The following is a 15,198-nucleotide window of genomic DNA, read 5'->3' on the forward strand; positions in this document are numbered from 1 at the left end:
TTAATCCATATATAAAGCGCACCGGGTTATAAGCCGCACTGTCAGCTTTTGAGTAAATTTGTGGTTTTTAGGTGCGGCTAATAGTGCGGAAAATACGGTACTCATTTAGTATTTACATGATATAATATACACAGTACTCATTTAGTATTTACATGATGTAATATACACAGTACTCATTTAGTATTTACATGATGTAATATACACAGTACTCATTTTGGGGAAGTAGTTCATGAAATGGGTTGCATCACTACAATAATGATAATAATTAAACATACAGATTAATCAAAAACTCAATAGAATAATCGGTTTAAGAAATATTTTCAATGTGCAGCCTTAATTAAAAGTACATTTATAAATAATTTCAATGTGCAGGCCTTGTTTAAGAAACAACTGCAATGTGCAACTCTAAAAAATAATTGTATAAATAATTTCAATGTGCAGCTCTAATTAAAAAACACATTTGATAAATAATTCCTGTGTGGGCCTAGTTTAAGAAATGATTTCAATGTGCATCTCTAATTAAAAGAAATGTTTATAAATAATTTCAATGTGCATCTCTAATTAAAAGAAAAGTTTATAGATTATTTTAATGTGCATCTCTAATTAAAAGAAATGTTTATAAATAATTTCAATGTGCATCTCTAATTAAAATAAATGTTTATAAATAATTTCAATGTGCATCTCTAATTAAAATAAATGTTTATAAATAATTTCAATGTGCATCTCTAATTAAAAGAAATGTTTATAAATAATTTCGATGTGCATCTCTAATTAAAAGAAATGTTTATAGATTATTTCAATGTGCATCTCTAATTAAAAGAAATGTTTATAAATCATTTCAATGTGCATCTCTAATTAAAATAAATGTTTATAAATAATTTCAATGTGCATCTCTAATTAAAAGAAATGTTTATAAATAATTTCAATGTGCATCTCTAATTAAAAGAAATGTTTATAAATAATTTCAATGTGCATCTCTAATTAAAAGAAATGTTTATAAATCATTTCAATGTGCATCTCTAATTAAAATAAATGTTTATAAATAATTTCAATGTGCATCTCTAATTAAAAGAAATGTTTATAAATAATTTCAATGTGCATCTCCAATTAAAATAAATGTTTATAAATAATTTCAATGTGCATCTCTAATTAAAAGAAATGTTTATAAATAATTTCAATGTGCATCTCTAATTAAAAGAAATGTTTATAAATAATTTCAATGTGCATCTCTAATTAAAAGAAATGTTTATAAATAATTTCAATGTGCATCTCTAATTAAAAGAAATGTTTATAAATAATTTCAATGTGCATCTCTAATTAAAAGAAATGTTTATAAATAATTTTGATGTGCATCTCCAATTAAAAGAAATGTTTATAAATAATTTAAATAATTTCAAAATAATAATTTGAAGGTGATTTCAAGACTATTTTCTGTTTTGGGGCAAACTAAAAAACTTTTAATAGCATCTGTGTTACTGGAATTCACAAGCCTCAAGTTGTGGTGCAAGTCACCAACTAGTTGTGGTGCAACTGTGACTTTAAAAGCTGCTTTAGGGAAGAACCAGAACCAGGAGCCTTGGTGAGTGGACCATTCTGGAGCCACTAGCACATGAGGCCAGTGAGGGTGTTCCTTTACTCCGTGCATGCAGCTCTCAGTCTGCACGTGTCTGAACACTGTTCTCTTTGCTGTGTTGTGACCAACATGTTGCCTGTGATCCAGGGTCACCTGTCTGAAGGTCTAGTCACCAAATGTTACAGGTCTTGGTTGTTTTGCTGTGTTGTGACCAACATGTTGCCTGTGATCCAGGGTCACCTGTCTGAAGGTTTGGTCACCAAGTGTTACAGGTCTTGGTTGTTTTGCTGTGTTGTGACCAACATGTTGCTTGTGATCCAGGGTCACCTGTCTGAAGGTCTGGTCACCAAGTGGTACAGGTCCCCCCGCCTGCTGCTGTCTCCAAACAACTACACCAAAGCCATCGACATGTGGGCCGCTGGCTGCATCTTTGCAGAGATGCTAACTGGGAAGACACTGTTTGCAGGTCAGTTCAGAAACCAGAACCACATCACCTGGGAACCAAGGTTACAACTGTTTTCTGATCCATTAGGAGCTCATGAACTGGAGCAGATGCAGCTCATCCTGGAGTCCATCCCTGTCCTGAGAGAGGAGGACTGTCAGGAGCTCCACAGTGTGATACCAGTCTTCACCCACAAAGACATGTCCAAGCCCCACATCCCACTCATCCAACTCCTGCCTGGCGTCAGTCCTCAAGGTATTGTTCTTGGAAGCACAAATAAAATGGCCGTCAAAGCTTCATTGCCATTCCATGCACAGCCCTGGACTTCCTGGAGAAGATTCTGACCTTCAACCCCATGGATCGTCTGACTGCGGAGGAGGCTCTGGCTCACCCCTACATGGCCGACTACTCCTTCCCCTTAGACGAGCCCATCTCTCTGCACCCTTTCCACATCGAGGATGAAGTGGACGACATCCTGCTCATGGACCACAGCCACAGCCACACCTGGGACAGGTAAGTTCCTGCAAGGTGCCATCTTGTCTTCCTATCAACCTCACCTGCTTCTCTGTGTGTGCAGCAGGTACCATGACAGCCAGTCGTGTAGCAGGTACCATGACAGCCAGTTGTGTAGCAGGTACCATGACAGCCAGTTGTGCAGCAGGTACCATGACAGCCAGTTGTCAGAGCCCGACTGGCACCTGCACAGCACCCATGACCCCGATGAAGTCCAAGTGGACCCCAGGGGCCTCTCTGATGTAACCCATGAGGAGGTGGTTCAGGTGTGTATTATGAAGGTGTCTGTTACTACATGATGTATATATATACTTGCAGTGTGTATATTGTACATATTACATATTGTTATGAAGGTGTCTGTTACTACATTATATATATATACTTGCAGTGTGTATATTGTACATATTACATATTGATATGAAGGTGTCTGTTACTACATTATATATATACTTGCAGTGCGTATATTGTACATATTACATATTGTTATGAAGGTGTCTGTTACTACATTATAAATATACTTGCAGTGTGTATATTGTACATATTACATATTGTTATGAAGGTGTCTGTTAATACATTATATATATACTTGCAGTGTGTATATTGTACATATTACATATTGCTATGAAGGTGTCTGTTACTACATTATATATATATACTTGCAGTGTGTATATTGTACATATTACATATTGTTATGAAGGTGTCTGTTAATACATTATATATATACTTGCAGTGTGTATATTGTACATATTACATATTGCTATGAAGGTGTCTGTTACTACATTATATATATATACTTGCAGTGTGTATATTGTACATATTACATATTGTTATGAAGGTGTCTGTTAATACATTATATATATACTTGCAGTGCGTATATTGTACATATTACATATTGTTATGAAGGTGTCTGTTACTACATTATAAATATACTTGCAGTGCGCATATTGTACATATTACATATTGTTATGAAGGTGTCTGTTACTACATTATATATATACTTGCAGTGTGTATATTGTACATATTACATATTGTTATGAAGGTGTCTGTTACTACATTATATATATACTTGCAGTGCGTATATTGTACATATTACATATTGTTATGAAGGTGTCTGTTACTACATTATATATATACTTGCAGTGTGTATATTGTACATATTACATATTGTTATGAAGGTGTCTGTTAATACATTATATATATGCTTGCAGTGTGTATATTGTACATATTACATATTGTTATGAAGGTGTCTGTTACTACATTATAAATATACTTGCAGTGTGTATATTGTACATATTACATATTGTTATGAAGGTGTCTGTTACTACATTATATATATACTTGCAGTGTGTATATTGTACACATTACATATTGTTATGAAGGTGTCTGTTAATACATTATATATATACTTGCAGTGTGTATATTCTACATATTACATATTGTTATGAAGGTGTCTGTTACTACATTATAAATATACTTGCAGTGCGTATATTGTACATATTACATATTGTTATGAAGGTGTCTGTTACTACATTATAAATATACTTGCAGTGCGCATATTGTACATATTACATATTGTTATGAAGGTGTCTGTTACTACATTATATATATACTTGCAGTGTGTATATTGTACATATTACATATTGTTATGAAGGTGTCTGTTACTACATTATATATATACTTGCAGTGCGTATATTGTACATATTACATATTGTTATGAAGGTGTCTGTTACTACATTATATATATACTTGCAGTGTGTATATTGTACATATTACATATTGTTATGAAGGTGTCTGTTACTACATTATATATATACTTGCAGTGTGTATATTGTACATATTACATATTGTTATGAAGGTGTCTGTTACTACATTATATATATACTTGCAGTGTGTATATTGTACATATTACATATTGTTATGAAGGTGTCTGTTAATACATTATACTTGTGTGTGTATGTTTCTGTGTATATAATAACACGAATGTGTACGTCTATATGTGTGTACGTGTGTATTTGTATGTGTATATACGTGTATGTATGTATGTTTGAGTGTGTATATATATATATATATATATATATATATATATATATATATATATATATATATATATACACACACATATGTAAGTTTATATACGTGTGTGTGTGTGTGTGTGTATGTGTATATAGATATATACATATTATTTGCACACCCTGCAATTGAGCTAGTTGTCCCACTTAGAAATGAGGGAGAGGTGTGAAAAGTTGATCATAGATGTATTTACACTGTTAGAGAGATCATCTTAAAAGAAAAATCCTGAAATCACATTGTATGATTTTTTGATGATTTATTTGTATGTTACTGGGGTTCATAAGTATTTGCACACATGACAATCAGCAAGAATGATGACTCTCAAAGAGCTGTCAGCCTACCTTAAAAAAAAAAGTCCACCTTTACCCCGCAACTAATCACCCCTTTGAGCTCATTAAAGTCACCTGCGCAGCCCACAGTCAGTCAAAGTCCAACTGCTACCATGGGCAAGACCAAAGAGCTGTCAAAAGAGACCAGAGACAACATTGTAGAGCTCCACAAAGCTGGAAAAGGCTCTAGGACAATTGGGAAGCAGCTTGGTGAGAATAGATCCAGTGTTAGAAAATGACTGCTAATCTACCTCGGACTGGGGCTCACTCCTGATAAGAAAAGTGAGGGACTGGTGAATGACCTGAAGAGAGCTGTTTCCAAGTACAGTGCTTTACAATCATGCAGGTTCCCCTGCTGAAGTTTGCCAATGGCCATCTGGATGTCATGGGAGAAAGTCATGTGGTCAGATGAGACTTTTGCTATGAACTCCACTCCAGGAAAAAGAAGGTTGAGTATCATGCCAAGAACACCATGCCTACAGTGAAGCATGGGGGTGGAAGCATCATGCTTTTCAGCCAAGGGGACAGGACGACTGCACTGTATTAAGGAGAGCATGAATGTATTGAGAGATTTTGGCCAAAAACCTCCTTCCCTCAGTCAGAGCATTGAAGATGGGTCTTCCAACATGACCATGACAGCCAGGATAACCAAGGAGTGGCTCCATACCAAGCATATCAAGGTTCTGGAGTCTCCAGATCTAAATCCAATAGAAAATCTTTGGATGGAGCTGAAACTTTGTGTTGCTCAGCGACAGCCCCGAAACCTGACTGATCTCAATCAATCAATGTTTATTTATATAGCCCTAAATCACAAGTGTCTCAAAGGGCTGCACAAGCCACAACGACATCCTCGGTACAAAGCCCACATACGTGCAAGGAAAAACTCACCCCAGTGGGACGTCAATGTGAATGACTATGAGAAACCTTGGAGAGGACCGCATATGTGGGTAACCCCCCCCCCCCCTCTAGGGGAGACCGAAAGCAATGGATGTCGAGTGGGTCTGACATAATATTGTGAGAGTCCAGTCCATAGTGGATCCAACATAATAGTAAGAGTCCAGTCCATAGTGGGGCCAGCAGGACACCATCCCGAGCGGAGACGGGGTCAGCAGCGCAGAGATGTTCCCAACCAATGCACAGGCGAGCGGTCCACCCCGGGTCCCGACTCTGGACAGCCAGCACTTCATCCATGGCCACCGGACCTGTGCCCCCCCCCCTCCACAAGGAAAAGGGGAGCAGAGGAGAGAAGAAAAGAAACGGCAGATCAACTGGTCTAACAGGGGGTCTATTTAAAGGCTAGAGTATACAAATGAGTTTTAAGATGGGACTTAAATGCTTCTACTGAGGTAGCATCTCTAATTGTTACCGGGAGGGCATTCCATAGTACTGGAGCCCCAATAGAAAACGCTCTATAGCCCGCAGACTTTTTTTGGGCTCTGGGAATCACTAATAAGCCGGAGTTCTTTGAAGGCAGATTTCTTGCCGGGACATATGGTACAATGCAATCGACAAGATAGGACGGAGCTAGACCGTGTAGTATTTTATACGTAAGTAGTAAAACCTTAAAGTCACATCTTAAGTGCACAGGAAGCCAGTGCAGGTGAGCCAGTATAGGTATATATATATGTATATATGTATATAAAGGTGTATATACAGTATAGGCGTAATGTGATCAAACTTTCTTGTTCTTGTCAAAAGTCTAGCAGCCGCATTTTGTACCAATTGTAATCTTTTGATGCTAGACATAGGGAGACCCGAAAATAATACGTTACAGTAGTCGAGACGAGACGTAACGAACGCATGAATAATGATCTCAGCGTCTAGAGAAGATTTGTGTGGAGGAGTGGACCAAAATCCTTGTTGCCGTGTGTGCAAACCTGCTGAAGAACTCTAGGAAACTTTTGACCTTTGTAATTGCATTCTGCACTAAATATTAACACTGATGTTCTCATGTGTGCAAATACTTATGAACCCCAATAACAGACAAATACATCATTCAAAAATCATACAATGTGATTTCCGGATTTTTCCTGTTAGATGATGTCTGTAACAGTGTAAATACATCTATGATGAACATTTCACACCTCTGCCTCATTTCTGAATGGGACAACTTGCAAAATTGCAGGGTGTGCAAATAATGCGTGTGTATGTACCGTATGTATGTATATTAGAGATGCACGGTTTGCGGGCACAACCGCGGAGTCCGCGGATTATCCGCGGATCGGGCGGATGAAATTTAAAAAAATTGGATTTTATCCGCGGGTCGGGTCGGGTCGGGCGGTTGAAATAAAAAAAAATTAGATTTTAAATAGATTCAGGCGGGTGGCAGTTAAACCAATTGGGAAATATATATACATAGTTAAATGTTGTTACCCACATACGAAAAACGAGCAGGCACCTGCTGCATATGCCACAACAGAAGAAAAAAAAAGAAAAAGAGATGGACACTTTTACGGAGCGGAGAAGGCCCCCGACGCCTCGCCGGGGTCCGGGACCGAGGCCCCTTCCCCCGAGAGGGCCCCACCAGGAGCCGTAGCTGAGGCGATCGGCGAGAATGGCCCGACACACGTCCAGGGTCACCACCGCGCCCACCGCACCGACACCCCGCCTCGTCCGCCTTCGCCGCGGCCGGCGTCACGCGCAGCAGGTAAGCAGCTTACCTGCCCGCCACCCCCGTGGCCGGGGGCTCGTAACAGGGGTCACTCCGCCCGCGCAGCTTACCTGCCCGCCACCCCTGTTGCCGGGGGCGCGTAACAGGGGTCACTCCGCGCGCAGTGCGCTCACGAAAGGGGTGGGGCTCACCCTGGTTGATATAGACAGCAGGACGGTGGCCATGGACGTCGGAACCCGCTAAGGAGTGTGTAACAACCCACCTGCCGAATCAACTAGCCCTGAAAATGGATGGCGCTGGAGCGTTGGGCCCATACCCAGCCGTTGCCGGCAGCGAGACGCGCTTGGAGGTGCGCTCAGCGCGGCTCCCATATGATTGCGCACTGGTGTGCGTCTGGGTCGTGACAGCGTGGCACGCGAATGTCTGTGCTGCATTGGATCAGTCTCCTTTCTTTAACAGGCAAAAGCTTTATAACCTCACTAATGCCTTGCATCGTCTATATTAGATATATAACAACGGGCGGGTGCGGGCGGATGGCGGGCGGGTGCGGTTCTGATCAAATGTTACATCGGGTGGATGGCGGATGGTTGACGACTTTCTGATGCGGTTGCGGATGAAATAATTGCCTATCCGCGCATCTCTACTGTATATACAGTATATGTATTAGAGCTGAAACCATTCCTCCAGTAATTCCATGACAAAATATATTGGAGGAACTTTCGCTGCCTCGTGGCGTCGTAAATCAATTTTTACGGCATTTTGCCTCGTTTAGTAAACTAAGTAGTCAAAGCTCAGGTTAGGCACGGACTGTTTAGGTGTTGCACAGCGTGTTTACGTCAGATCATACACTGCACAACAAACACCGCTCTTTTAAATACGCAAGAGTTTAGAAACGTTTTTGGCCGACATAACTGGCAATGGCAGAAAGCAGAGGACAAGAGCCCGAGCAAAACCAGGGAATTAAGAAGCAACAGAAGTTGTCTAAGGTGTGGGAACACTTCACACTCAAATGGAAGGAAAAGGCAGTGGTATGCCAACTTTGCTAAGTGGAGCTGGCATACCACAATAGCACAATAGCACCAGTCCCATGCTGTAGCCCCTGTCGAGAAAACTTACCATTTAGGGACGTTCAGGTAAGTCATCTATTATCAAATGTAAACACAAAAGTTGTGTTAGTCAAATAAATGTTATTCATTATGATAACCAGGTTGTGTTAGTCAAATAAATGTTATTCATTATGATAACCAGGATGTTCTCTCACTCCCGCCAAGTCATCAAATGTCACCAAAAAGTGTTGAAAACTAACAAAAACGCAAATTGTAATAAACAATACATATTGTTTATGTATTGTTGGCAGGTTGAAAACAGCTCAGCGGATTTGCCTGGAGAAACCAGCATTTAAACAGCAGCGTATAATCATCAAAAACGCACGAGAGACAAGAACTTGGTTTATGCGGTCACACCACACAGCACATAGGGCTGTGAGCGCACCTCTTTTTATTAGCACGCACAATCAACCACGGACACATTTCAGCTGTGCGTGTCAGCCTTCAATAATGACAACAGGCGTTTAGGAAATAAAAGACAATTGGGCCAAACGCAATAATTAAGGGCACATCTTAACATGTATAATTAAACCTTAATTAAGCAAAAATATTGCACCAAATGATAATATAAATACATTTAATAAAGTCAAAATACAAATAAGGCAACAAGAGAAGTATGCCACACTTCTCTTTTGGAAAGTAAATGTGTACAGCAGATAGAGATCACCTACATCTACTGGACAGGACAAAACATAAATAAATAAAGTTAAGCAAAAATATGATTTATTCGATTACTCGATCGGGATATTCGATAGTGAAGTGAATTATATTTATATAGCGCTTTTTCTCTAGTGACTCAAAGCGCTTTACATAGTGAAACCCAATATCTAAGTTACATTTTTTTTTAAAGCAGTGTAGGTGGCACTGGGAGCAGGTGGGTAAAGTGTCTTGCCCAAAGACACAACGGCAGTGACTAGATTGGCAGAAGTGGGGATCGAACCCGGAACCCTCAAGTTGCTGGCACGGCCACTCTACCAACCGAGCTATACCGCCCCGATAGAATACTCTATTACTAAAATATTCGATAGCTGCAGCTCTAATATGTATATGTATATATATATATGTATATATATATATATGTATATATATATATATATATACATATATATATATATATATATATATGTGTGTGTATATATATATTTATATATATGTATGTATATATATATATGTATATATGTATATGTATATGTGTGTATATATATATATATATATGTGTGTATATATATATATATATATGTGTGTATATATATATATATGTGTGTGTGTATATATATATATATACACACACAGTATAATGTATACCGTATTTTCCGCACTATAAGGCGCACCTAAAAACCACAAATTTTCTCAAAAGCTGACAGTGTGGCTTATAACCCGGTGCGCTTTATATATGGATTAATATTAAGATTCATTTTCATAAAGTTTCGGTCTCGCAACTACGGTAAACAGCCGCCATCTTTTTTCCCCGTAGAAGAGGAAGTGCTTCTTCTTCTACGCAAGCAACCGCCAAGGTAAGCACCCGCCCCCATAGAACAGGAAGCGCTTCTTCTTCTACTGTAAGCAACCACCCGCCCGCGTAGAAGAAGAAAAAGCGCGCGGATATTACGTTTCATTTCCTTTGTGTGTTTACATCTGTAAAGACCACAAAATGGCTCCTACTAAGCGACAGGGATCCGGTTCATGAAAAGACGCAATCTCTCCATCCGCACACGGACTACTATTTCACAGCAACTGCCTAAAGACTTTCAAGAAAAGCTGGCTACTTTCCGTGCATATTGTAAAAACAAGATAGCTGAAAAAAAGATCCGGCCAGAGAACATTATCAACATGGACGAGGTTCCACTGACTTTTGATATTCCTGTGAACCGCACTGTGGATACAACGGGAGCACGTACGGTGAATATTCGCACCACAGGGAATGAGAAGTCGTCCTTCACTGTGGTTCTAGCTTGCCATGCTAATGGCCAGAAACTTCCACCCATGGTGATATTCAAAAGGAAGACCTTGCCAAAAGAGACCTTTCCAGCCGGCGTCATCATAAAAGCTAACTCGAAGGGATGGATGGATGAAGAAAAGATGAGCGAGTGGTTAAGGGAAGTTTACGCGAAGAGGCCGGGTGGCTTTTTTCACGCAGCTCCGTCCATGTTGATATACGACTCCATGCGCGCCCACATCACGCTGGTTTTTAATATATTATTAAAGTTTGACTGACCTATCTGACTGTTTTTTTGACATTCCTTTAGCGCAGTTAGATGCGGCTTATAACACGCGGCGGCTTATAGGTGGACAAAGTTTTGAAATATGCCGTTCATTGAAGGCGCGGCTTATAACCCAGGGCGCCTTATGGTGCGGAAAATACGGTACATTAGGTCAGGAAAAACACAGGCTATTTCATCCCTAAAAGCTCATCAGGTAATTTTATTCAATAATATCCTGGTCTCTGATGTCTTTATAAGATCTTCTGATTCTGGAGACCAAGGACTTGTTTCACTTTGCACTATAAAACAATATCCTGGTCTCTGATGTCTCTATAAGATCTTCTGATTCTGGAGACCAAGGACTTGCTGACATGTGCTTCTGGTGCGTTGCAGGTGGACCCTCGCAAATATGCCGACGGAGATCGGGAGAAGCTCTTGGATGAGCCGTCCTTCGACTACTGGACTCTGCTCCCGTCTGAGCGCTCGTGGCAAGATGAGCATCATGAGAACAAGTACTGCGACCTGCAGTGTAGCCACACTTGCAACTATAAGGCCGAGTCTCCCTCCTACCTGGACAACCTGATCTGGAGGGACAGTGAAGTCAACCACTACTATGAACCCAAGCTCATCATCGACCTGTCCAACTGGAAGGAGCAGCAGAGCAAGGACAAGGCAGACCGCAAGGCCAAGACCAAGTGTGAGAAGAACGGGCTGGTGAAGGCCCAGATCGCCATGCAGGAGGCAGAGAAGAGCCAAAGTCCGGCAGAGAAAGACCGTGAGCAGGAGAAACATCAGACGCAGAGTCAAGCAGGCTTCGACTTTGACTCCTTCATCGCCAGTACCATCAAACTGAGCCTCCAGCCCGAGCCCTGTCACGACGTGGGCCTCCTCAACGAGCTCAACTCCTCAGTTTCTCAGCTGGAGGCACCTCGGACGGGCTCCATGTCCAAGTCCATCAGTCAGGAGAAGGAGGAGAAGTGCCTGGTGAACCTGGCCCAGTTAGGCGGAGTCGGCAGTGACGGCCCTTGGTCCGCTCATCCTTGGGAGAGCTTTGGCTCCGGCGAACGGGTGGCAGAGAACGGCTGTTTGATCGACGAAGCATGCAAAGAAGACCACTTCCAGAAGGACAGCACTTACACCAGCTACCTGGACCGCCTGTTCAGCCGCAAGGAGGAGGTGGTCGGCGAGTCCGTGGCCAGCCTGGAGGCCAGGGAAAGTGGCTTGGACGAGGGCTTCCTCAGCAGGAGCACAGAGATCGTACTGAACATGCAGCTGGACTTGGACAGCGCTGACGAGCTGCCTCTCAAGTCCATCCAGGCGTCCCTCACGCCCTGTGCGGTCAGATGTTCCCCTCAGATCGCCCACAAGGCCTACAGCAGCATCTTCAAGCATCTTAACTAGGAACCCCTTTTGTTCTACTTGAAACCATTTCATATCTTTGAAGAGGTGACGTTCCTTCTTCAGTCCTGTAGATAGAAGGCTTTAGAGATGAAGGGGAGATGTCAGCATCTGCTTCCTGTCAAGCCCTTCCATACTGTAAATGTGACACGTGATGCCAGCAGCAACCATTAGCGTTATCTACCTCAAGGTAACACTCCAGGCCGCACTAGTGCTTTACACACCATCTTTATTTATTGATGCACCAAGTGTTCCTCTTTCTTCACGCCCAGGAACCTCCATCACTTTCTTTTTCCATCAGTCTTGTCCTACTGGATATTCTTTTATTTATAGTCTTAATTTTGTCAAAGCAAATGTCAGCCATCCAAGATTGTGTGCATGGAGGCAGAAAAGTCCCTTTTGAATTGGACCTCTTTTGACTTTTGTTGTCCTTTCTCCAGGCAAGCATGATCATTTAGTTCCAGGTGTAGCATGTAGGACAGACTTTTGTAACGATCGCTTCTACTAAATAAACCACTGGCCAACAATCCTCACCTGTCTCTTCATTGGAGTCTGCACTCAATCACCTGCTTGGGAGCCCTGGGACTCACACAGGTCTAACCAGGTCTGCACTCAAATCACCTGCTTGGGAACCCTGGGACTCATGCAGGTCTAACCAGGCATGGGATTGTTCCCTCTATAGTCCTCTTTTTTTATCTCTGTAAAATTAAATCAAAACTGTTCTCCACATAGAATAAATCAATCAATCAATGTTTATTTATATAGCCCTAAATCACAAGTGTCTCAAAGGGCTGCACAAGCCACAACGACATCCTCGGTACAAAGCCCACATAAGGGCAAGGAAAAACTCACCCCAGTGGGACGTCGATGTGAATGACTATGAGAAACCTTGGAGAGGACCGCATATGTGGGTAACCCCCCCCTCTAGGGGAGACCGAAAGCAATGGATGTCGAGTGGGTCTGACATAATATTGTGAGAGTCCAGTCCATAGTGGATCCAACATAATAGTAAGAGTCCAGTCCATAGTGGGGCCAGCAGGACACCATCCCGAGCGGAGACGGGTCAGCAGCGCAGAGATGTTCCCAGCCGATGCACAGGCGAGCGGTCCACCCCGGGTCACGACTCCGGACAGCCAGCACTTCATCCATGGCCACCGGATCTGTGCCGCCCCCCCCCCTCCACAAGGAACAGGGGAGCAGAGGAGAAAAGAAACGGCAGATCAACTGGTCTAACAGGGGGGCTATTTAAAGGCTAGAGTATACAAATGAGTTTTAAGATGGGACTTAAATGCTTCTACTGAGGTAGCATCTCTAATTGTTACCGGGAGGGCATTCCATAGTACTGGAGCCCCAATAGAAAACGCTCTATAGCCCACAGACTTTTTTTGGGCTCTGGGAATCACTAATAAGCCGGAGTTCTTTGAACGCAGATTTCTTGCCGGGACATATGGTACAATGCAATCGACAAGATAGGACGGAGCTAGACCGTGTAGTATTTTATACGTAAGTAGTAAAACCTTAAAGTCACATCTTAAGTGCACAGGAAGCCAGTGCAGGTGAGCCAGTATAGGTATATATATATGTATATATGTATATAAAGGTGTATATACAGTATAGGCGTAATATGATCAAACTTTCTTGTTCTTGTCAAAAGTCTAGCAGCCGCATTTTGTACCAACTGTAATTTTTTAATGCTAGACATAGGGAGACCCGAAAATAATACGTTACAGTAGTCGAGACGAGACGTAACGAACGCATGAATAATGATCTCAGCGTCGCTAGTGGATAAAATAGAACGAATTTTAGCGATATTACGGAGATGAAAGAAGGCCGTTTTAGTAACACTCTTAATGTGTGACTCAAAGGAGAGAGTTGGGTCGAAGATAATACCCAGATTCTTTACTGATTCGCCAAGTCTTCGATAAGACTTGGGGTTGTTGCCCTGGACCCCGCTTATCTTCAGTCTTGTTCATCAAGTTCAAATCACATGACTAACATGTCGCTCCTTTCACACACACCTTTCTGACAGCCAGAGGAACATTTGCTGACATTGGAATGTGAAAAGGTTCAGAATCAGATTCAAAATCAGAATAGTTTTGCCATTGTTTGAGAACAGGTTCACAAACTAGGACTTTTTCTTGGTGCAACATGTAACAGAATAGGGAATAACATGAGCTGTTACTGAGCTATCAGATCTTATTGTTCATGAGTCTAATGGCTGAGGGGAAAAAACTGTTCAGGTGTGGGTCTGGATGGACCGTAGTCTCCTGCCTGAGGGGAGAGGGGAGAATAGTCAGCTGTGATCCGACCCACACGCCTCCTGGTCCTGGAGGGATGGGAGCCTGCAGCCATTCACCATCTCAGCAGCACGTACCATGCGCTGCAGTCGATGCTTGTCCCGGACTGTGGCGCCGGGGAACAACACGGTGATGAGGGAGGTGAGGATGGACTCAATGATGGCTGAGTAGAACTGCACCAGCAGGAAGTACATCCTCTGCTGGGCCTTCTTGATGAGGGAGCTGATGGTCAGCCCCCACTTGAGGTCTTGGGTGATGGTGGTGCCCAAGAAACGGAAAGAGTCCACGATGAAGACGGGGGTGGGAGAGTCCATTAGGGTGAGGGGGGATGGTGGGGCTGTGACTTTCCCCCTGGTGTGGGGTGGGGGACACACAGGTCCGGTGGCCATGGATGAAGTGCTGGCTGTCCAGAGTCAGGACCCAGGGTGGACTGCTCGGCTGTGCATCGGTTGGGGACATCTCTGCGCTGCTGACTTGTCTCCGCTCTAGATGGTCTCCTGCTGGCTCCACTATGGACTGGACTTTCACTATAATGTTAGATCTACTATGGACTGGACTTTCACAATATTATGTCAGACCCACTCGACGTCCATTGCATTCAGTCTCCCCTAGAGGGGGGTGGGTCACCCACATATGCGATCCTCTCCAAGGTTTCTCA

At 42.2% G+C, this 15,198-nt stretch overlaps 1 protein-coding gene across 2 annotated transcripts in view; it reads left to right on the forward strand.

Moving 5' to 3' along the window:
- Positions 1–12,772, forward strand: part of mapk6 (mitogen-activated protein kinase 6) — a 35,755-nt gene extending 22,983 nt beyond the window's left edge. The window contains exons 4-8 of one of the 2 annotated variants that reach the window (XM_061974677.1): positions 1,895–2,039; positions 2,106–2,270; positions 2,333–2,528; positions 2,593–2,794; positions 11,239–12,772. In XM_061974677.1, coding sequence (XP_061830661.1) covers positions 1,895–2,039; positions 2,106–2,270; positions 2,333–2,528; positions 2,593–2,794; positions 11,239–12,246 — 1,716 coding nt within the window. In that variant the 3' untranslated portion in view covers positions 12,247–12,772. The remainder of the gene's footprint in view (positions 1–1,894; positions 2,040–2,105; positions 2,271–2,332; positions 2,529–2,592; positions 2,795–11,238) is intronic. The other variant, XM_061974678.1, reaches the window with a different exon arrangement.
- Positions 12,773–15,198: the final 2,426 nt, after the last annotated feature.

Source organism: Nerophis lumbriciformis, linkage group LG15, assembly GCF_033978685.3.
Source record: "Nerophis lumbriciformis linkage group LG15, RoL_Nlum_v2.1, whole genome shotgun sequence".
Taxonomy (NCBI): Eukaryota; Metazoa; Chordata; class Actinopteri; order Syngnathiformes; family Syngnathidae; genus Nerophis; species Nerophis lumbriciformis.